General features: G+C 46.8%; 1 protein-coding gene across 4 annotated transcripts in view; it reads left to right on the top strand.

Moving 5' to 3' along the window:
* Gucy2c (guanylate cyclase 2C) overlaps positions 1–21,879 on the top strand; it is an 80,582-nt gene that overhangs the window by 42,066 nt on the left and 16,637 nt on the right. For all 4 annotated transcript variants that reach the window (XM_039107137.2, XM_063285634.1, XM_039107138.2 and 1 more), the window contains 8 exons: positions 5,642–5,704; positions 6,573–6,644; positions 7,029–7,133; positions 11,761–11,847; positions 12,985–13,117; positions 14,981–15,118; positions 15,910–15,998; positions 19,459–19,550. In XM_039107137.2, the coding sequence (XP_038963065.1) occupies positions 5,642–5,704; positions 6,573–6,644; positions 7,029–7,133; positions 11,761–11,847; positions 12,985–13,117; positions 14,981–15,118; positions 15,910–15,998; positions 19,459–19,550 (779 nt within the window). The remainder of the gene's footprint in view (positions 1–5,641; positions 5,705–6,572; positions 6,645–7,028; positions 7,134–11,760; positions 11,848–12,984; positions 13,118–14,980; positions 15,119–15,909; positions 15,999–19,458; positions 19,551–21,879) is intronic.

Raw genomic sequence — 21,879 nt, 5'->3', positions numbered from 1 at the left:
TAGATAGATAGATAGATAGATAGATAGATAGATACAGATGATAGATATGATAGATAGATAGATACAGATGATAGATAGATAGATAGGATAGATAGATACAGATGATAGATATGATAGATAGATAGATAGATAGATACAGATGATAGATAGATAGATAGATACAGATGATAGATAGATAGATAGATAGATATGATAGATAGGATAGATAGATACAGATGATAGATATGATAGATAGATAGATAGATAGATAGATAGATAGATAGATAGATAGAGATAATAGATGAGATAGATGATTGATAGATGATAGATAAATAGATGATAGATGAGATAGATGATAGGTTAGATGATAGATAGACAGATAGATTGATAGATTAATAGTAAGAAGTTCTCACTTATTGAGAACTTATGTGCCATCTTTATTATCACTTTGCTTCATCTTCTCCTGAGCCCATCAGGTAACAGGACTGGAATCAGACATGTGGTTCCAGACTGAACCCAAACCAGTTGTAGACTTGCGCATCTTACTGACTCACACCACGGTGTTATCAGCGTTTCTGTAGGAAGGTACCAAGATGGAGTTCATAAAGTCTCTCAGGCAGGGAAGAGCTGACAGGCCCAAGTAAATCCACTACACTCTGGAGCTTCTCCGCCAGCCACGTGACTGCACTTCACACAGGAAGCAGAGAGGGAGAGGGAACAGGAAGCTGTGCCAAGCTCTATGGGTGTCCCACCTCCACATCCTGCATGCTGGTTTTCAATAGCTCGGACCTGCTCACAGTTGTACACGGGTGGCATGGTCTTTGCCCCAGACTTGCCTCATGCTCCAGGAGCCTCCTATAGACCTCCAGACATCACTCACAAAGACTGGTCTGTCTCTGGCAAGTGTCAGAATGAAGTCCATCTCCAGTATTTTGCAGGATACAGCAGATGAGCACAAGACAACTGGGTTTCCAAAGGCAAAATGTGCGGGGCTTAAATTACTGACTTGATCCGCACATAAGAAAACCTTTAGACACGTTAAATTCTTAGGTGACATTGTGATCATTTAACTCTCCCATAAGGCATTTATAAAATGGGTTGGAAAAGAGGAGAAAGAAGATGAAGTAGAGGGAAATAAGGAAAGGAGGAGCAGAAGGAGAGAAAGAGTCAGGGAGCAGGAGAAGAGGGGCAGACAAAAGGAGGTGGAGGAAGAGGAGGAGGGAGAAGAAGAAGAGGAGGAAGAGAGAAAGAGGAGGAGGGAGAGAAGGATGGAGAGGAGGAAGAGGAAGAGGGAAAGGAGGAAAAAGGGGAGGAAGAGGAAGAAGAGAGAGGAGGAAGGAGGGAAGGGAGAGGAGAGGGGAGAAGTCAAGGGAGAGGAGGAGGAAGAGGAGGAAAAGAGGAAGAAGAGGAAGCCTCAACTACCAATACTAAGCAGGGGTTGCTATTGTAGCACCAAGATTTTTCAAAACCGAAGACTTTATTACATACCAGCTGACCGGCAAGGAGTTCAGGAAATAATCAAATCTGCCAGTCCATAGGTTTTAACAGGACACTATGCAGAGAGAGGAGAGAGCCTGTTTGCTAGATGGATGATAAGAAGATAATCTTTAGGATTCTTTTGGGCAGGAGACCCTGGATACCAGGCCCCTTAACAAATCTCATGTCTCCTTTGGGGACGAACAGCTGTTGTACTCTGGAAAGACAACTTGAGACTACAAGGTTGAAAGATACCTCCTAGAGAGGCTGGCTTCTTCTGTTCACACGCATGCTAAAAATCTCACACCAGGAATCCTCGAGTGGCTTCTGGAGCCCTTTCCCAAATTCAACTTACAAACTTCGTTATTTGAGTGAGGGCTTTCTATCCAGACCTTGGCCCATTTAAACTTCTTTTTCTTAGTGAGTAGTGTACCAGTCATCACTCTTGGAAGCTAATTAAGCTAATTCTTCTGCATTTAAGGATAGCCCCATGAATTTAGCAAGGGTAATAGCACACCTGAGCTAGTGAGGGTTACCACCGCTGTGGTGAAGCACCACAACCACAGGCAATGTGGGGAGAGAAGGATTCATCTGGATGTGGTTCTGCAGCACTGTTCGTCACTGAAGGAAGCCAAAACAGGAACTCAAACAGGGCAGGAACCTGGAGGCAGGAGCTGATGCAGAGGCCAGGGAGGGTGCTGCTTACTGATTGCTCTTCATGCCGTGCACAGCTTCATTTCTTATAGGACCAAAGCCCAGGGTGGCCACACCCACAATGGGCTGAGCCCTCCCCCCTCAATCAATAATTAAGAAAGTATACATATACAGCCACCAAACTAGATAAGATGGATGAAACAAAGAAGTGCAGGCTGACAGGAGCCGGATGTAGATCGCTCCTGAGAGACACAGCCAGAATACAGCAAATACAGAGGCGAATGCCAGCAGCAAACGTCTGAACTGAGAACGGGACCCCCGTTGAAGGAATCAGAGAAAGGACTGGAAGAGCTTGAAGGGGCCTGAGGCCCCATATGAACAACAATGCCAAGCAACCAGAGCTTCCAGGGACTAAGCCACTACCTAAAGACTATACATGGACTGACCCTGGACTCTGACCTCATAGGTAGCAATGAATATCCTAGTAAGAGCACCAGTGGAAGGGGAAGCCCTGGGTCCTGCCAAGACTGAACCCCCAGTGAACGTGATTGTTGGGGGGAGGGCGGTAATGGGGGAAGGATGGGGAGGGGAACACCCATATAGAAGGGGAGGAGGAGAGGTTAGGGGGATGTTGGCCCAGAAACCAGGAAAGGGAATAACAATTGAAATGTAAATAAGAAATACACAAGTTAATAAAGATGGAGAAAAAAAAGTCTAAAGATCCTACACCCCTAAAAAAAAAAAAGAAAGAAAGAAAGTGCCCTAGAGGCCTGCCTAAAGGTGGGAAAAGCACATGCATAAGCACAGCCAGCCTCTCCAAAAGGTGACTTTTAATCTGACAATCTCAATTTGCTTTTGCAGCTGCCTTCTCACCCCCACCCCTAAAGGAAACATGAGACTTGTAAAGAGGTAGTATTCAGGAACCCCAGCTCAAATGAATCCTAAAGGCTGCCTTCTTACCATCCAATTAGCAATGTAGGAAGAAGGAAAATGGAGGCATTTTTTCAACTGCGCTCTCTCTCCTCTTAGGTGACTAGAGTGTATGTCCAGTTGACATAAAACTAGCCAGCACAACTGACCCTTCGTCAACTTGACACGCACACATCACTATTAAACCATAACCTTTCCTTTCCCAATCATCCCCAAGGTCACACATTAATATCAACATCACAATATTAAAACATTTTACCGACTTAAGTCCCACAGCCTTAAACATTTAACTACGTTAAAAGTTCTCCTTTTAAAACACCCAGAATGTTTTAAAATCCAGTCTCTATAAAACTCCAAAATCTCCAAAAAGTTAAAAGTCTCTCAACTATGGGCTCCTTTTAAATCAAGAATAAATCAAATGCTTTCTTACTTCAAAAGGGAAAAGCCAGGACACTGTCACGATCTGAATAAAGCAAACCCATACTCCAACAATGTAGAGAACTCAATGTCCACTCTCTCAGATTCATTCATAGTCTTCTGGGCTTCTCCAAGGGGCTTGGGCTGCTTCTCTGGCTTCACTTCCTGCAGCACACACAGCTTGTCTTCTAAGTTCTGGCTGCCTCCAACTTACCATTTCTGCTGTTCTTGGTGGTCATCTCACAATACTGCCATCCAAAAATGCTGGAGTCTCTGGCTGTGCCTGGGCTGCATTCTTACCAATTCTTACCTGAGCTCTTTTCAGGGACTCCAGCCTGCCACATAGCATCAAGATTCAGTTGCTTTCCATAACCCCTTCATATCTTCAAAGCCAGTACCATCTGCCTGACTCTTAAGTTGCCAAGTTTGGCTGCCAGCACAAGGCACAACCTTGGTCACCTCTAGAACACAGCTTCTGGGTACAGACTCTGAGGTAACACTTCCCAGAAGATCTCACCTCTGTGGTGCTGGGCTCTTCTAAATCACTGCTAATTTCTCATCTCTAGCTGACCAGCATCAATTGTCCCAGTAGAACCATGGTTTCACTTCAGTGATTCTGGTCTCTCGTTAATCACCGATGATTCTTCTGTACCAGGTAGACAGAACCACAGATTCTTAACTCTAAATAGTAAGTGACCCCAAGAGAGTCTTTAAGTCGCTCTAAAACCTTCCTCTGAAATTTCACAAGCCAGGCCTCCTTCAACTGCATTTCTTTCAACATCCTTATCTTCCAAGCACACATAATAGCTCACCGAGCTTTGAACCCTTAATGTCTTTTCTGGTCCAAAGTTCCAAAGTCTTCCCACAATCCTCCCAAAACATCATGGTTATACAGTTTCCATTTGAGTCCAGGTTTCTATTTCTGTGATGAGGCGCCATGACCAAAGCAACTCGGGGAGAAAAGGATTTATTTGTTATGCTTCCATATCAGGTACCTGGAAGCAGGAGCTGATGCAGAGGCCATGGAGGAGTGCTGATTATTTGCTGGTACTTTATGACTAACTAAGCCTGCTTTCTTATAGAACCCAGGACCACAGCCCAGGGGTGGCCCCACCCACAGAAGGCTGGTTCCTCCTCCATCAATCACTAGTTAAGAAAGTGCACTACAGGTCTGCCTACAGCCAGATCTTATGGAGGCCCTTTCTCAGCCGGGGTTTCCTCAAGTGAGCTGATATAAAATTAGCCAGCACAGAACTCTAAGTTTTGATGAGACGTGAATTTAAAGATAAAACAAATCTTAGCTTTTTTCTGTGTTTATCTTTTCTTTTCTTTTTTTTTTTTTAATTTTTTTAAAACATGTATACATCATACAGCTTTCTGCCTGCATGTATGCCTGCAGGCCAGAAGAGGGCATCAGATCCCATTACAGATGGTTGTGAGCCACCATGTGGTTGCTGGGAATTGAACTCAGGACCTCTGGAAGAGCAGACAGTGCTCTTAACCACTGAGCCATCTCTCCGGCCCCCTTTTTCCTGTGTTTAGACCAGAAATCAGTGTCAGGGAAGCCAGGAGCGACATCTAGCCTGTGGTAGTGCACGGGTGTACACATGCTCGTGCGTGTGTACGCACACGTTTGCGCGATGTTCTGTGATGACATTTTTAACCTCAAGTGCCAGCATATAAAACCATGCACTAGCATATAAAAATCTATATTCCAGGTTCCTTTTTGAGAAGTCAGCTGACCTGGCAATTCTAACACAAACCCAGGATTGATGAACACCTGGTCCCAACATCTCATCTGCATGTCTGCTGGGCCTTCAGGTGTAAAATTAAACTCAAAAGCAGTGAGAGTTTGTAACATCCTTTTAAGGGCATCTGCCAGGAGATGGCATAGCCTGAGATTCCCAGCAGAAGGAGAATCAGAGGAGCCAGAAGCAGACAGAATTCTTGGTACTAATAGGGTTGTGAGAGGGAGGAGGAAAGCCCAGAGCATAAGGTGGTAGACGCCTGGAGAGAAGAGAAGTTGATCAGAAGGAGCAAAGGGTTACAGCCCCGGAGTGCATCAAGGGGCCTGGCCAGCACAGTGTTGAATACTGAGAGGCACACCCCATGGGAGAGCCTCTCCTCTTTGGCAGTGCAAGGGATGGATATGACGTTCTGAAGCAATGGTTCTTTTCTCCAACAGATTGACGATGACAGGAGGCGGGATACAATCCAGAGAGTGCGACAGTGCAAATACGACAAGAAGGTTGGTACAGCACTGGCCCCGCTGTCCTGGACCCTGCCCGTGTACCATAGTCCCCCACTCTCCTAAACCCTGCTAGTTATCACAGTGCCCCACTGTCCTGAACCCTGCTAGCTATCACAGTGCCCCACTGTCCTGAACCCTGCCAGTTATCACAGTACCTCACTGTCCTGAACCCTGCCAGTTATCACAGTACCTCACTGTCCTGGACCCTGCCTGTTATCACAGTTCCCTACTATCCTGGACTCTGCTGGTTTACACAGTGCCCCACTGTCCCCAACTTTGTCAGTTAGTGTTCTGAGCCCTCCCTGGTGTGTGCTGGGTGTTCTGACGCAATTGTCCTACCCCGTGACCTTGACAATGCAATGGGTAGAGGTGCCCAGGTAGCTGCCAGAGGCCACTTGGGCTCTTACATGGCAGTCAGAGCTCTGCTTCAGAGTCTGGGGGACTTGGGAGAACAATGAAGCATTCTTATGAGATGTGGAGAATGAGAGGAAACATGGGGTTCTGCTCACTCAGGACAGCCCTTAGATTACCCAAGAATCTGTGTCAGGAAGGGCTCCAGCCTCCTTTCCTTGCTTTCCTTTCCACGCTTCCTCATTTCCTCCCTCCCTTCCTCCCTCCCTCCCTCCTTCCCTTCTTTCTTCCCTCCCTCCCTCCCATTTCCCCTGGTCATTCTACAAGAAACATTCCAACTGCAGCCCACTACCTCCTGGTTAGTAGGCATTGTAGACGTAAGCCTTAGTCAAACACAGAGTGCTCCAGAGCATAACAGATCACACAGCACCCTGAGGCCACCCGGCGGCTCAGTTTGTTGGATTCCGTTTGTCCATGCTACAGCAAGGCCCCTTTTCTCAATTGATCTTGGCAGAAAGTGATCCTGAAAGACCTCAAGCACTGTGATGGTAACTTCAGTGAGAAGCAGAAGATAGAACTGAACAAGGTATTCTCCCCATGTGCCGAGCTCCTCAAAATCACTTTCATCCAAACCCCGAGGTCCCCCGTGGTGCTGCAGCCAACAGAAAGTCCCCCCAGGCAAGGAAAGGGCAGCCTGACGTGTTGACAGGCTACCAAGAGACTGTAGAGGGAGGGCTGATGCGGCCTACCGCACCACCCTGGTTTATTTGAAAGTAGTTAAAACTTTATTCAATGTGGGTGAGTAGGGTGTGATGTGTGCGGGAAGGAGCTGGGGCATCGTTTGGTTGTTACAGGGATCCTTCCTTCCAAAGACCTCAAAGGATCCATCACACCACTACCTAGTTCTCCACACCAGCATCCCCACCCCTCCCACCCTTTGCTTTATAAACAGCCTCTTCTCCTGTTCTAGCTACTGCAGTCAGACTACTACAACCTGACCAAGTTCTACGGCACCGTGAAGCTAGACACCAGGATCTTTGGGGTGGTCGAGTACTGCGAGAGGGGGTCCCTCCGGGTAAGGAGCCATGGACACTTCCTATGACCTAAGTGGTCACTACATGAAAAGGAAAAAAACGTACTGGAGATATGGCCCAGTGGACCGCCTGCACCTCCAGTTCTAGGGGATCCAACACTCCCTCTGGTCTCTGTGGGCACCGCACACACGAGGTATGCAGCTGCACATGCAGGCAAAATGCTCACACACATAAAACAGAGTTTTACTCGATGGGATGACATCAGAGAGTCATCAGGAAAAGTGATCAGAGCCATCAGATTACATCACTTGGTCCTATGACGTCATTGCAAGCAAGCCAAAGGTATTCAGAAAGGCAGAATGGACGGAGGAGCAAAAGTAGAGTGCGAGTGAGTGGGTGTGTGAGTGAGTGGGTGAGTGAGTGAGTGAGTGGGTGAGTGTGAGTGGGTGAGTGAGTGAGTGAGTGGGTGAGTGAGTGAGTGGGTGAGTGAGTGGGTGAGTGAGTGAGTGGGTGAGTGAGTGGGTGAGTGAGTGGGTGAGTGAGTGAGTGAGTGAGTGGGTGAGTGAGTGGGTGAGTGAGTGGGTGAGTGAGTGAGTGGATGAGTGAGTGAGTGGGTGAGTGAGTGAGTGAGTGGGTGAGTGTGAGTGGGTGAGTGAGTGAGTGGGTGAGTGAGTGAGTGGGTGAGTGAGTGAGCGTGTGAGTGAGCGGGTGAGTGAGTGGGTGAGTGAGTGAGTGAGTGGGTGAGTGAGTGGGTGGGTGAGTGGGTGAGTGAGTGAGTGAGTGGGTGAGTGAGTGAGTGAGTGGGTGAGTGAGTGGGTGAGTGAGTGGGTGGGTGAGTGAGTGGGTGGGTGAGTGAGTGAGTGGGTGAGTGAGTGGGTGAGTGTGAGTAAGTGAGTGGGTGAGTGAGTGGGTGAGTGTGAGTGGGTGAGTGAGTGGGTGAGTGAGTGGGTGAGTGAGTGAGTGAGTGGGTGAGTGAGTGAGTGGGTGAGTGAGTGAGTGGGTGAGTGGGTGGGTGGGTGAGTGAGTGGGTGAGTGTGAGTGAGTGGGTGAGTGAGTGGGTGAGTGAGTGAGTGAGTGAGTGGGTGAGTGGGTGGGTGAGTGGGTGAGTGAGTGAGTGAGTGTGAGTGGGTGAGTGAGTGGGTGAGTGAGTGGGTGAGTGAGTGAGTGAGTGGGTGAGTGAGTGAGTGAGTGGGTGAGTGAGTGAGTGGGTGAGTGGGTGGGTTGGTGAGTGAGTGGGTGAGTGAGTGGGTTGGTGAGTGCTTTGAGACTCCATTCACACCATTCACTTGCTTTGGGGTTAAAAGCATGAAAGACAGATGTTCAAGCAGCATCGCATGACCTGTCTTGCTCCATTCACCTCCCCCACCCCCACCAGTGACTCAGTGACGGTGACTCAGTGGGTACCGGGTGGGCTCAGGTATTCTGGATAAGCAGCTCCAGGGGGAGCTTCAAGGGAAGTTAAGATGGGGCAGAGTCTCGTTCACAGGAGAACTAACCATCAAGCCTGGCCCTGGGCACACACAGTTACTGTACAAAGAGCAGGGTCAGGTGTGGGAGGCAGGACTCGGAGAAGGGGAGATGAGGCTGGAATCCAGGACAGGGGCTGCCAAGAGGCCTGAAGGATTTCTCCTGACCCTGCCCAGTGGCTGGGCGTATGCTCTAATGCTCTGCTATGCTGAGCCTTCTGATACCTTGGGCAAGGTGGGCATGGAATTTATCAGGATACTTTGAGAGCAGAGGGCACTAAATTGATGCCAAGCAGTCTTGAATGGACACTAGCCCAAGCCAGTGATCCCCATGCTCCTGGACTTCCTTCAGAGCCAACTGTATTGAGGTACTCGCCACCAAGCCTGATGACCTCAGTTCAGTCTCCCACAGCCCCTGTGGTAGAAGTAGAGAACTGAGTTTTCTGAGAATGCAAGTTGTCTGAACTCCGAGAGCACTGTAGCAATGCACCCCCACCAAATGTACACAAAATAAATAAATCAGCACTTTGTATAACCTATAGCCAAGCTTGAAGGCAGGGCTTTATCTACTAGGCCTTCCGGTCAGCTCTGATTTTAAACAACAAATACACAGATGGGGGAGGGGTGGGCAAAGGCAGCACTCAAGGCTGACTCATGCGCCCACCCCAGTGCACTGTAGAGGTCTGTGGAGAATTGTTAGCACAGGCTATCAGCATAGTTCTTCTGAACTTCAACAACTCATTCCCATTGTCTATATAAAGAGTGTTTGAAAGCTCAACAAGAACTAACACCCTCCAGACTCACTGAACACTTCACAAGGCTATAACATAAGACTGACCGTACAACGGACTACAACCTATGGTTATGAGCATACATGGAGAAATACCAACAAAATACTGCAATATTAAGCTAGCTGTATATCAGAATAAGACACAAACAATAGAATCTAGCTAATAGAACAATATGGTCCGTCCATCCGTGTGTGTGTGTGTGTGTGTGTGTGTGTGTGTGTGTGTGTGTGTGCACGCACACTCGTAAGCATAAGGGTCAGAGCATGACAGCAGGTATCTTCCTTGACATTCCTACCTTATATATTGAGGGAGGCTCTCTCACTTCATCCAGAGTCTGTGGATCTCAATAGGCTAACTGGCCACCCCCTCCAGGCTGTCTCTGCCTCCCCATGCTGGAATTACAAGAGGCCTGTGGCTACCTGACATCCGTGTTGGTGTTAGGCATCTGAGCCCCCATCCTCATGCTCACAGGGAATCGGTTTGCTCAAGCTACCCTGCCCTTATCCCCCAGATGATCATGTTAAGGGCCTGGAGGTGATCACTTCCATCGATACTGATAAAATGAACGAAAGTTCCTAATGATAGCCCTCCCCACTCTTTAAACAAGGGAAATATTAAAACATCTCAGGGAATAGCGCACAAGCCTACAAATACAATTTTATAGAACAGGGTCATGTGCTTTCTATGAATATGCATTTAAGAATAAGAAAGGAAATACCAAAACGAGAGACTAGATGCAACCAGCGGCTGTTTTCTTTTCTACCTTTTGATACACCACAGATTTTGTTCACATTTTATAAAAGATACCTGTATACTTTTTGTATTCAAAACAGAATTGCGCTGGAGGTGAGAACAGGCAGGGGTGGGCAAGACTCCAGCCAGTTTTTCCCCCTAAAATAAGAACAATTGTTATCACTTAATATTCTGCTCCGGGTTATACTGAAAACAGTTGCTTGCTGGTTTAATGAAACCTTGTATCTTTATAAGAACCACCCTAATGTTAGATTAGTTCAAGGCCTAGCTCCTCCAGTTCCTAGGAACGCCAAGAGCTCTCTTAAGGGCAGAGATCTTAGCAGACTTAAAGAAAGCCCAGAGCAATTAAGCCAATTGACGTAATTAACACAGGGTGGAGCCATGAGCCTAAAGTCGGAATTCCCAGGAGCAACTCCCTGCTTAAAAACATGAGTCCAGTCACCAGCTCTCTAGAGGCAGAAGCGAAAGAACCACAACTTCAAGGCCTCACGGGGTTCTGCCTATGTGCTGTGTGCCAGCTACACAGGGACCTTCCGGTCTTGTGGACTATCAAGGGAGAGCCTGCCTCCGAACAAGCTGTTTAAAACATATAGAAAACAAACACATCTACCCAGTCTTCGTGAGCTGGAGTAGGTAGGGCAGATGCTTTTCAATCAGACTCCTCAAAGCCAGTCTCCAGGCAGTGGGCTGAAAACAGTTGCTTACTGGTTTAATGAAACCTTGTATCTTTATAAGAACCACCCTAATGTTAGTGTTGGGCTGTCCACCCAATGCCTGTCTTGTTTGCTTGGAGGTTTTGAAACAGGGTCTCATGTAGCCCAGGCTGGCCTCAAACTGCCAATGTAGTCCAGGCTGCCCTTGAAGTTCTGGTCTTCCTGCCTCCACCTCCTAAGTACAGTACACATTCAATAATGGTTGTGTTTCTTGTTTATGAATTTTCTGTACAGTTTGCTTTATCATTGTATCAGGTTACCATACTGTAGCCGGCAACGTGATACATCTCATATCTCTTTTACTTTTTTCCTTCCTGTCTTTCTTTTCCTTTTTCTTTCTTCACACAGGGTCTCAGGACACAAGGTGACCTCAAACTGGTAGAAATTCTCTTGTTTAAGACTACTGAGTGGTTTTGAATTGTCTTGTTTCTTTTGGGCCTGGGAGCAAGACCTTGGGAGGAAACAAAGAAAGAGAGAGACAGAGACACAGAGACACAGAGACAGAGGCAGAGACAGCGAAAGTGTGTGTCTGTGTCTGTGTCTGTGTCTGTGTCTGTGTCTGTGTCTGTGTCTGTGTCTGTGTCTGTGTCTGTGTCTGTGTCTGTGTGTGTCTGTATCAGAGTGTAGGGGAGAATACCATTCTGCACTAAAGCACATCTGTGGTTTACCGGTTTTGTGTCCTGTTGCCTGGACTTTGGAGGTCTCTGGCTCTAGGTTTGTGTGAGGACATCACACAGTAAAATCGCCTACCATGCTTCTCAGACTGTACCTCTGTCTGACAATCCATGATGGGAGGTGATCATAAAAGGAGGGTGGCAGCGTCCCAGTTTGTTCCCGACGTGGCAGCCTCCTGAGTGGATAACTGGGCTCACAATCTTTCCACGATGGCTTCCTCTGCAGCATGTCACCTCTCTCCTTATGCGTGTGTTTCTCTCCCCTGTTCAGGAAGTGTTAAATGACACGATTTCCTACCCTGATGGCACGTTCATGGATTGGGAGTTTAAGATCTCTGTCTTAAATGACATTGCTAAGGTAAGAGACACGTGGGCACAGGAACATTCATGAGAATGAAAGTGAGTGTAACAAGCTCCCAGCCGCCATCCACGCTGGTGTCCTCCGTACGACGGCAGCCATGGTAGATGTGTCATATGCAGGACTTGACTAGGTAACGTGTGTACTCACATGTCCTCGTAGAGTTTTACAAATAAAATACCGTATGAAATAACTTACCAATCTGCTAGATTTCAGGGAGTGATTGAGTCACTTCCTTCATAAATGTAAGGTAGTCTTGTCACTGTTTTTGGAGCAAGGTGGCAGAGGGCTAGAGACAAGTATATGTTCATTGCCCAAATAAGCAGGAAGTGAAAGTTGCTCAGTGGGTAAGATGGCTCAGTGGGTAAAGTGTTTGCTGCTCAAACATGAAGAATTCAGTTCAAATCCCCAAACCCACATTTAAAAAAGAAAAGTATCAGGACTGGTGGCACATGTAATTCCGGAGCTGGGGCAGAAGAAACAGATTCTCCTGGTTCACTGACCTGATCAGCCTACCTAACCGGCAAGCTCTGTTTCCAGTGAAAAGCTCTGTCTCAAAACCCAAGGTGGGGGCTTTCCAGATGGCTTCGTGGGTGAAACCACACAAGCCTGACCGTGTGAGTGAATCCCCAGAAACCACAGCAGGGAAAGGACCAGCTCTTGAACGTTGTCCTCTGACTCCACGTGTCCCGTGGCGTGCACGCACTCATGATGTATGTGGTATGCACACACGTGCGTCAAACACATAAGAGCAATAACAAAAACGAATTTAATTGAGAAAAAAAATAACAAGGCAGATGGAACCCAAGTAACAACACAGCCAGAGGCTGACCTCTGACCTTCCCACCCACCCGCACGCCCAGTCACAGAGCCCCATCTTGTGTGGCACACAGCTACTCGGCCGCAGTTTGCACTCAACTTCCTTTTTCTTCCTGTCATAGAGCTATGCCTCCCAAGCGCTGAGCTTTTCACGGCACCTTTAAAGCAAGGTTCACCACACTGAATTTGAAATTGGACTGTACGGCCACACGTGCAGAGAAATAGATTCAAAATGCCACTCCTCTCTTGCAATCGGTCACTCAGCCAAAGCGTATGACATCTCTTTGTTTTCCCACCGTCTGAAAAAAAAAATTACAGGGGATGTCCTATCTGCACTCCAGTAAGATTGAAGTCCACGGGCGTCTGAAGTCCACCAACTGCGTGGTGGACAGTCGCATGGTGGTGAAGATCACTGATTTTGGGTGCAATTCCATCCTGCCTCCAAAGAAAGGTCTGTGCCACTTTTACTTGAATTTCTTTCTCCCCCCACCTCTTTGTTTTTGTTTTTGTTATTTAGTTGGGTTTTGTTGTTTTTTTTTAATTATTATTTTTATTTCACTTACATAGAAAGTTCAGGAAATGATGGGGAGATAGGCAACACTAACTCTTTCTCCAGCACACCAACGAAGGTTTTATTTTCTTTTAGTAAATGTATTTATTTTATGTTACGGGTATGAGTGTTTTGCTTACATGCGTGTCTGTGTAGTGTGTGCACGCAGTGCCCACAGAGGCCAGAAAAGGGCATCAGACGCCCTGGGCCTAGGGTTACAGATGGTTGTGAGCCGCCCTGTAGACCCTGGGAGCTAAAGTCAGGTGCTCTGTAGGAACAGAAGATGCTCTTAACCGCCGAGCCATCTCTCCAGCCCCTCAACGGATGCTCTTTGAGTTAAACAGGTGTCTTCCACAGACGTTGTTCTCAATATTCAGCTCCGTCTCTTGAGATAAATGAAAAAAGCAGAAGGAACTTGCAGACTTGTAGAAACTAGGCCGGAAGAGCCCACAGGACCATCTAACTGAACTCTGTAGGAGATGGGTCCCAGGTGGGAGTTTTGCTCAGGAAGATGGAGGACAGAGCAGGAAACCCTGTTCCCGTACAGACATTACTATTCACTTATCTGTGGTGACAAGATTCATATACGTACATATGTGTACATGCGTGTGCACATACAACCTGAGAACTACAGCCTCATTGTTCTTCAGGATTGTGGGAAGGGTCCAGAAGAGGAGTGTGAAGTCACACAGGTGTGTGGAGGGCAAGCACATCAGCATTCCCCTTCAGCCTTTATTATAAGTTACAGCTAGGCCACCTCCGAAATCTAAGACTCATGTTGTCTCGACATATGACCTCGCTCCAAAAATGAAGCTCTTACTTCCAGTTCTGTTTAACAGTTCTTTGAGTTTTATTCACACACACACACACACACACACACACACACACACACACACAATGTCTATGTATGCATATACATATGTGTATACACACATACACACATGTCTATGTGTATATATACATATGTGTACACACACGCACAATGTCTATGTGTATATATATATGTGTGTATACACACATGTCAATGTATGTATATACATGTGTATACACACATACACATGTCTATGTGTATATATACATACGTATACACACATGTCTATGTGTATATATACATATGTGTACACACACACATATTTCTACCTCGATTTCTCCAGCCCTGTTAACATGTTAACATGATAATGAACTAAACACAGACAGTTCTTTTTGTATTCTTTTCAGCATGTATATGTGTACGCATTGTGCTTGCATGTGCGATGAGGGCAGTATTTACATGTGTGTGTGCACACGTGCATGCTTGTGCTCCTTGGTTCAGAAGCCTGAGGCTGTGTCAGGCGCCTTTCTCAAACACACTTCACATTATTCATACAGGGAGTCTCACTACTAAATCCTGAACTTGTTCACAAGGCCATCCTGACCAGCCGGCTTCCTCTGGGAAATCCGTTTCCGCCTTCTAAGCACTGGAGTGGCAGACAGGCACCACGCCCACCCAGTGTTCAGATGGGTTCTGGGGTATCCAACCTCGGGTCCTCACATGTGCATAGTGCTTTCCTCTCAAGCCCCAGTGAGTTCTCCTAGAAGACCTGCTGGGTGCCAAACTGACTTATAAAGCAAAAGAACGAAACTTCTGATCAGACAATCTACATCCCAGCCCCCTTAGCATTGTCTAACTGGATCTACCGATCTCGGACGTCTGTTACCTGAACTTTCAGCCCAAGTAGAGCCGCCCCCCACTCCAACTTTGTCCTGTTGCTATCTTGTGCACAGACCTGTGGACTGCCCCCGAGCACCTGCGCCAAGCTACTATCTCTCAGAAAGGAGACGTGTACAGCTTCAGCATCATTGCCCAGGAGATCATCCTCCGCAAGGAAACTTTCTACACGCTGAGCTGCCGGGATCAGAATGGTGAGTCAGACCTGCCCCAGCCCGGTACGGAGCCAGCCATCTGCACTCAGGACCCGCTGAGACCCAGATCTCTGGTCCCACAGCCCGTCAGGGCCTCCTCTGAGTTGAGCATTCTATGTGAGGATTGCAAAGGCTTGGTGTTAGAGCTCAGTCAGGTGCCATTATCACCCATATCAGGGTTAAAGGATCTTCCTTCACTTGGTGGTCCACACCATTTGGAAAGTGGATGCAGGAAAATCGGGAGTTCAAGGCCATGCTCAGCTTCCTAACCACTTCAAAGCCAGCCTGGCCCCCACGAGACTCTGTCAAAAGAGCAAACACAGTAAGAGTCTTCCCTGCACCCCAGTTCTCCTCTTGACCCCAGAAAGTGAGGCTAGCAAGGCTGCGCGTGCACTCCATTCTTCTGGTTTTTCGTTACTTCTCATTGAAGGAAAACACTTTGTTCCATTCGGCTGGTCTTCACTTTCTGAGCTTACTGTGCACTAACTTACAACTGTCTAGGAGGTCAGCTTGGTGAATCTGGGAGTCAGGAGATGGAGAGGGACCAGGGGAGCCTGAGGAAGGCAGTGGTAGAATCTGAGAATCCTTTAGAATCCAGCGTTAGTTGCCTACCACAAGGCTGCTCCCGGTTGTAAGTGGGGGAAGACTCCTCCCATCTCACTCACAACTGTAGACAGGCTCCCCCGCTCTTCTTGGACTGGAGGGTCATGAAAGGGTGAACCAACTCGGACTGTGCCAAACCATCCTGACTGGGGGGTCTTCTCATAGTGTAATTGTTCTTATCCAATCAGAGAAGATTTTCAGAGTGGAAAATTCCTATGGGACGAAACCCTTCCGCCCAGATCTCTTCCTGGAAACCGCAGATGAGAAGGAGCTGGAGGTCAGTCGGTCTTCCCAGTCTTCTGTGTCCTGTCCGCTCTGAAGCTGTACCACACACTCGAAACACAGACGTGTACTCACAGAGAGCTCTGAAAGCTCTACGGGGCCTCCGGGTTCTTTGGGGGTGGCCCATTTCTCCTCCGAGAGCTTCTGGTGGCTTTTCTTGGTTTGAAGTCCTCCATTCTAAGCACTGCCTTGAGTCACCACCTCTTGCCTCTCTGTCTCACTTCTAATTCTTCTTCTGATTAGAATATGAGTGACTCCGTGTGGACCTGCCCAGGTAACCCCGAACAATTGCCCTCGCTCAAGATTTTCCAGTAATCCTATCTGAAAAGGCCAAATACAATCACCCCTTTTGTTTGATAGGCTCCGTGTGTGTGTGTGTGTGTGTGTGTGTGTGTGTGTGTGTGTGTTTTCAGTTACTAGAAACCACCGGGGTCCAAAATTACTAAATGGAAAACTCCAGAATAAACAATTTATAAATTTCAAATTGTTCAGCATGATAAAACTTCGTGCCGTTTTTCTCCGTTCTATTGAGACAGAAGCCATCCCTGTATCTGACAAGTCCGCCCTGTGTATTCTCCCCTCCCATTAGTCTCTCAGTGGACACCTAGGTTCAAAGATTTACAGCAGAATGGTGAGTTCAAGTAACCTCATTACCTAATAACAGCTCTCACGTGCCTTGCAGTGATGGGGAAATATAATATATTACTGTAGTTGTTTTACTTATCACTGGTTATTATTATAACTTATAGACTCCCTCTAATGGTGAGTATGTGCCGAGCTCTGGACTCTCCCCACTTGAAACTCTCTACTGGGAGCATGGGAATCATCTCTGCCAGGCAAGGAGGGACTGCTCCTTGGTGACAGTCATAGGACACAGGGATCTGTGACCAGGTGTTCTCGCCCCTCCCCCAAGCTCTACTCCTCCCTCAGCTCAGGGCCAAGCTGCTGGTACAACACACATCACAGTCTACACTTTTGAGAGCAATGTATATGTGGTGTACGTGCTAGCCTTACAGTTACTTCTATAGGTTTAAAAAGAAATGCTAGCCAGCTATGGTCTATACATCTTCCGTCCCGGCACGAGGAAGGTAGAGGGAAGATTATCAGGTCTCAGGGTCCAGCCTCAGGTACATGAGACACTGTCTCATTTACAAAAACAGCAAACCCTCTCTGTACAGATAAGGAGCTGAGGGTAATATTCTGATTCAACCAATTTAATAGCTGGTACTAAAAGTGTGTTTTGTTTAAAAATTCTACTTTAATTTTCCTAAGCTAGGTGTGGTGGCACGTGCCTGCAATCCCTGTACTCGAGGGGTAGAGACAGGACAGTCGGTAATTCAATGTCATCCTCCACTACATAAAGAGCTAGAGGCTAACCTGGGCTACATGAGACCTTGTATCAAAGAAAGAAAGAAAGAAAGAAAGAAAGAAAGAAAGAAAGAAAGAAAGAAAGAGAGAGAGAAAGAAAGAGAGAGAGAAAGAAAGAAAGAGAGAAAGAAAGAAAGAAAGGAAGAAAGAAAGAAAGATGGTAGATAGATGGTAGATAGATAGATGAAAAGAAGAGAAGCATGCTTCATTTTAGAAACCCAGAGGAAACATTTAAACAATCCTTCAAGAGAACCTTTAGAAGTCAGACATGGTGACTCATACCTATAATCCCAGCAATGGGGAGGCTGGGGCAGGAGGACTTCAAGCTTGAAGACTGTGTGGGTTATACAGTGAGCCTCATTGTAAATTAAAGAAAGCATAGGAGAGAGAAGAGGATGAAAGGAAGAAATGGAGGATAGCATTGACAGAGAACAGAGGGCACGGGAGAGGGGGTGGGAGGGTACATGATAAGGCCCCGAGCCGCCGAGATAAATGCTTCCTCCACTGTTTCTCATCACTCCCCTTTCTCCTGTTCTTCTGGAGTCCTCCCACACCTCCCTCCGGTCATCCCCCATAAGAAGAGAAAAATTCCAGGCTCCTCCAACCTTCCAAATCCTTGCCTGCTAGAGTTCCTTACCATCAAGTGGTGTGACATTTGTGTGTAGCCTGTCTACAACCTTCAGGATGCCTTAAATCACCTCTAAGTTACCTATGATTTATACGATAAACCCTATGAAGACTTACTGTCATGTCGTAGAATATTGAATGTGGCCGGTACAGACTTAGTTTTTTCCCTGAACCTTTTCAACCTGCAGTTAATGAGGTCTACACCACGGAAGGACAGGGCTGATGGGTTATACAGACAGTTAAAGCCCTATTCACCAAAGCAGTATCCACAATTCATCTCTGTGGCTGAATGATTCTGCAGCTGGAAACTAGGCAAAGAACTCATGCCCCAGCATCTGGTCCCAGTAGAAAACAAGCCTGAAACCAGGCCCTCCACAGTGCCCCTTTGCTCCTCGGAGGTGCAGCCCATGCCGAGGCAGGGGCACCACCCAGAGGCTGGATAAACAGAGGCAGCTGTGGCCTTACTTCCCGCCAGGAACCATTCGAACAAAATCCAAGGAGAGGGATCCTGTACTGAACCATTCATCACCTTGTTTCCAACCCCGGTGACAAGCAGACTTTGTTTAAATTAATGGTGTCAACTTCCCTTGTGGATCAAGTCACAAATATGGTGGCAGTGAAGATAAGAGTTCCTTCTACGTCCTCTTCCTCTCCCCTCCCTTTTCTCTGAGCCACTTCTCCATTACAGCCGCGCACCCCTGTCCTGTGGGACACTTAAAACCTAAGTACAAATGCCTTTTGCCCATGCAAAATTTAGAACACACGTATGTGTTCACAATCACTTAATGCCTTGGGGCGGGGTCTGAATATAAGAGGTTTCCTGTGTGGTCCGCAGGGGAGTGACTCCCAGCTGCAGTTGAGATTAACAAACCATCGACCTTTGTTCTTAGTAGACCCACTTGCTTCGTTTCTGTTGAGACACGTTAGTTTTATTATAGTGTGTGTGTGTGTGTGTGTGTGTGTGTGTGTGTGTGTGTGTGTGTGTGAGAGAGAGAGAGAGAGAGAGAGAGAGAGAGAGAGAGAGAGAGAGACCTTAACCTGCTAAAGGCATCTCGCCAGCCCGAACCTCATTATTTTTTACCCTCCCTGACACATAAACATCACATGTTCCTGTGGAGCCTTTCATCTCTCCCATGAGTCCAGCCTCATTCAAACTGTTACCACATCTTAAGGATCGGCACTCCAAAGACTGACGGGGTGTGGTAATGTAGGTGGCAGAGTCTACACCATGAAAGGGAGAGAGCTGGAGACTGGTTCTCACGGTCATCGTGGCAGAACCTTGTGAAATATCCCCCGCCTTGATCATGCCCTTCAAGAAGGACAGAATGAGGATCCGGAGTTTAGCATTCTCCCTACCCCACCGCACCCGAGCTAAGCCCCGCCTACTTTGTCTCTGCGGGTCTAATAAGCCCCGCCCCTCTTTGCAGATCTACTAAGCCCCACCCACTTTGTCTCTGCAGGTCTATCTATTGGTCAAAAGCTGTTGGGAGGAGGATCCAGAAAAGAGACCAGATTTCAAGAAAATCGAGAGCACACTAGCCAAGATATTTGGGTATTGCTGACCTTTTTACTTTTCCTCCTAATGTTGGATTCTTTAACGATGGTTGGATAGCTGATATTTAGTGCTACCGAGGAATGAAAATGTTTGTGCCAACAAAATTCTCGGGTCACATAGAATTCAAATGTCACATAGAATTCAAATGATTCAGAGATAAAAAGACCACTTCTCAGGGGCATGCTCTCCTATAAAGTTAAACACTCAAGGACAAAATACATCATAATATAGCATACATTTTATCATTGAAAATAGTTTCCAGGTTTTTAGTGACAGGGGGCTGGGAGTGGGAACAGTGCTTGGGATGTAAGTAAATAAGTAAATTAATTAATTTAATAAAATAAAATGCACACACATATTTAAAAAAATAGTTTCTAGAGGCAAAAAAGATGGTTCATCAGTTAAGACACAAACTGCTCTTGCACAGGCCCCAAGTTTGGTTTCTACAGCTCACATCAGGAGAGCCACAACTGCCTGGACTCCAGCTCCAAGGGACAGGATGCTTCTGGCTTCCCTGGGCCACTGCATTCAGGAGCACACGCACAGAGACATAAGCTAATAAGTCTGGAAAGGAGATACAGTTTCTAAGAGAACCTAAAAGTTGGGGTGCATGAGGAGGTAGAGAGGTTCTGGGAGGAATTAATGGAGAAGAAAATATGGTCAAAGACATTGTATGAAACAAATTGTAATTCAATGTATAATTTCCAGACCCTTCTGGAAGTCTAACCTGGGTCCTGGGATTCTATAATGCCCTGGGTAAAATTGTTTTTTACATTTCATTTATTTTACATATGTGGGTGTTTTTCTCAAATGTATGTCTGTGTGTCGTGTGCATGCAGTGCTCTCAGAGGCCAGAAATGGCATCTGATGCTGGGATCGAAATTACAGACGGTTGTGAGCTGCCATGTGGGTGCTGGGAATCAAACCCAGGTCCTCTAGAAGGGCAGCCAGAGCCCTTAATCACTGAGCCATCTCTCCAGGCCCAGACAAGCAGTTCCTAACATTAGAAACTTCTTAATATTTTTAAGATCTAGTTTTTGTTTTTAATTATTTGTGTATGTGTGGATTTGTGCATGTATGGGCAGGCACCCAGATCCCCTAGATCTGAACTGGGATTGCAGGAGGCTGTGAGTCACCTGGTAAGTCCTAGGAGATGAGCTAGGGTACACTGATAAAGCAGAAGAGACTCTTAAGAACCATTTCTCCAGCCCCCAAGATCAGCAAGCTTTTAAAGGTCTCCAAAATCACCAGCCATGTCCCTAGATGCTTTACATTTGTTTTCTGAATCAAACAGAATTCATGTTGAAAATGGGTGTTACCCCCCATTATTCAGTGACACCGAATTCTAATGCTGTGTGCTTTTAGCTAATATACTACAGATGGGGGGAAGGGACACGGGCTGGAGTGCTGGGAGACCAAGCACCAAGGAAAGCATGATCCTGGCTTGCTGGGGACAGAGGGCAAATCACACACCCACTCTCTCTCTCACTCTCTCTCTCTCTCTCTCTCTCTCTCTCTCTCTCTCTCTCACACACACACACACACACACACACACACACACACACCACCACCACCACCACCACCACCACCATCACCACCACCACCATCACCACCACCACCATCACCACCACCTTACAGGCTACTAATTCCCTCACTCATGAAACTGGAGTAAGCTGGATGGCTTCTCTCCTTCCTTCTATTTCTGACTTTCTAGAGGTGTCATTAGGTCCTAAGATTCAGATACCTTTTGAGGTGAAAAGCCAAGGCAGAGAGGGAAGCTGAAATTGATGAGTCTGATTGGCAGAACTGTGTTCTGTTTGAATAGAGCAGGAGATAACAACAGATTCAATTCTTGCCTTTTCACTCCTTCCATGGCTGTCACTAAAGTCAGATAGGATTGTGCAGTATCAATGATAGGGACCCTCGTGGAGATCTCGGGCCCCTGATCTTTACCCTTGACTCTGGTGGGTCTCAAACATGGCTGCACATTTGAGATTCCCCAAGGAGCTTTAAGGAACACTGACACCTTAATTCTACCCTAGAGCATTTGATGTAACTGGTCTGAGGTGTAACTCAACACTGGGAGTTTTAATCGTTCCCTAGGTGACGAAGATTCACAGTTAAGATGGAGAAACTTTTAATTAGTTCCATTCATTTGGAAAAAATAATCTATCATCTCCCCTGTGCTCGCTCCTGTTCCCATTCTGCCTTACTAACCCTCGCTGGTGGGGTCTAGGAAGAATCCCTTGGAAGCTTGTTATAAAAATTCTCTCTTGGGACTGTTGAGTTGGCTTAACATGTCAACAAGACTAGCCACCTGAGTTCA

The sequence above is a fragment of the Rattus norvegicus genome, chromosome 4, assembly GCF_036323735.1.
Source record: "Rattus norvegicus strain BN/NHsdMcwi chromosome 4, GRCr8, whole genome shotgun sequence".
NCBI lineage: Eukaryota > Metazoa > Chordata > Mammalia > Rodentia > Muridae > Rattus > Rattus norvegicus.
Note: the sequence above shows the minus strand (reverse complement) of the source record. Positions and strands in the feature narration are given on the sequence as shown.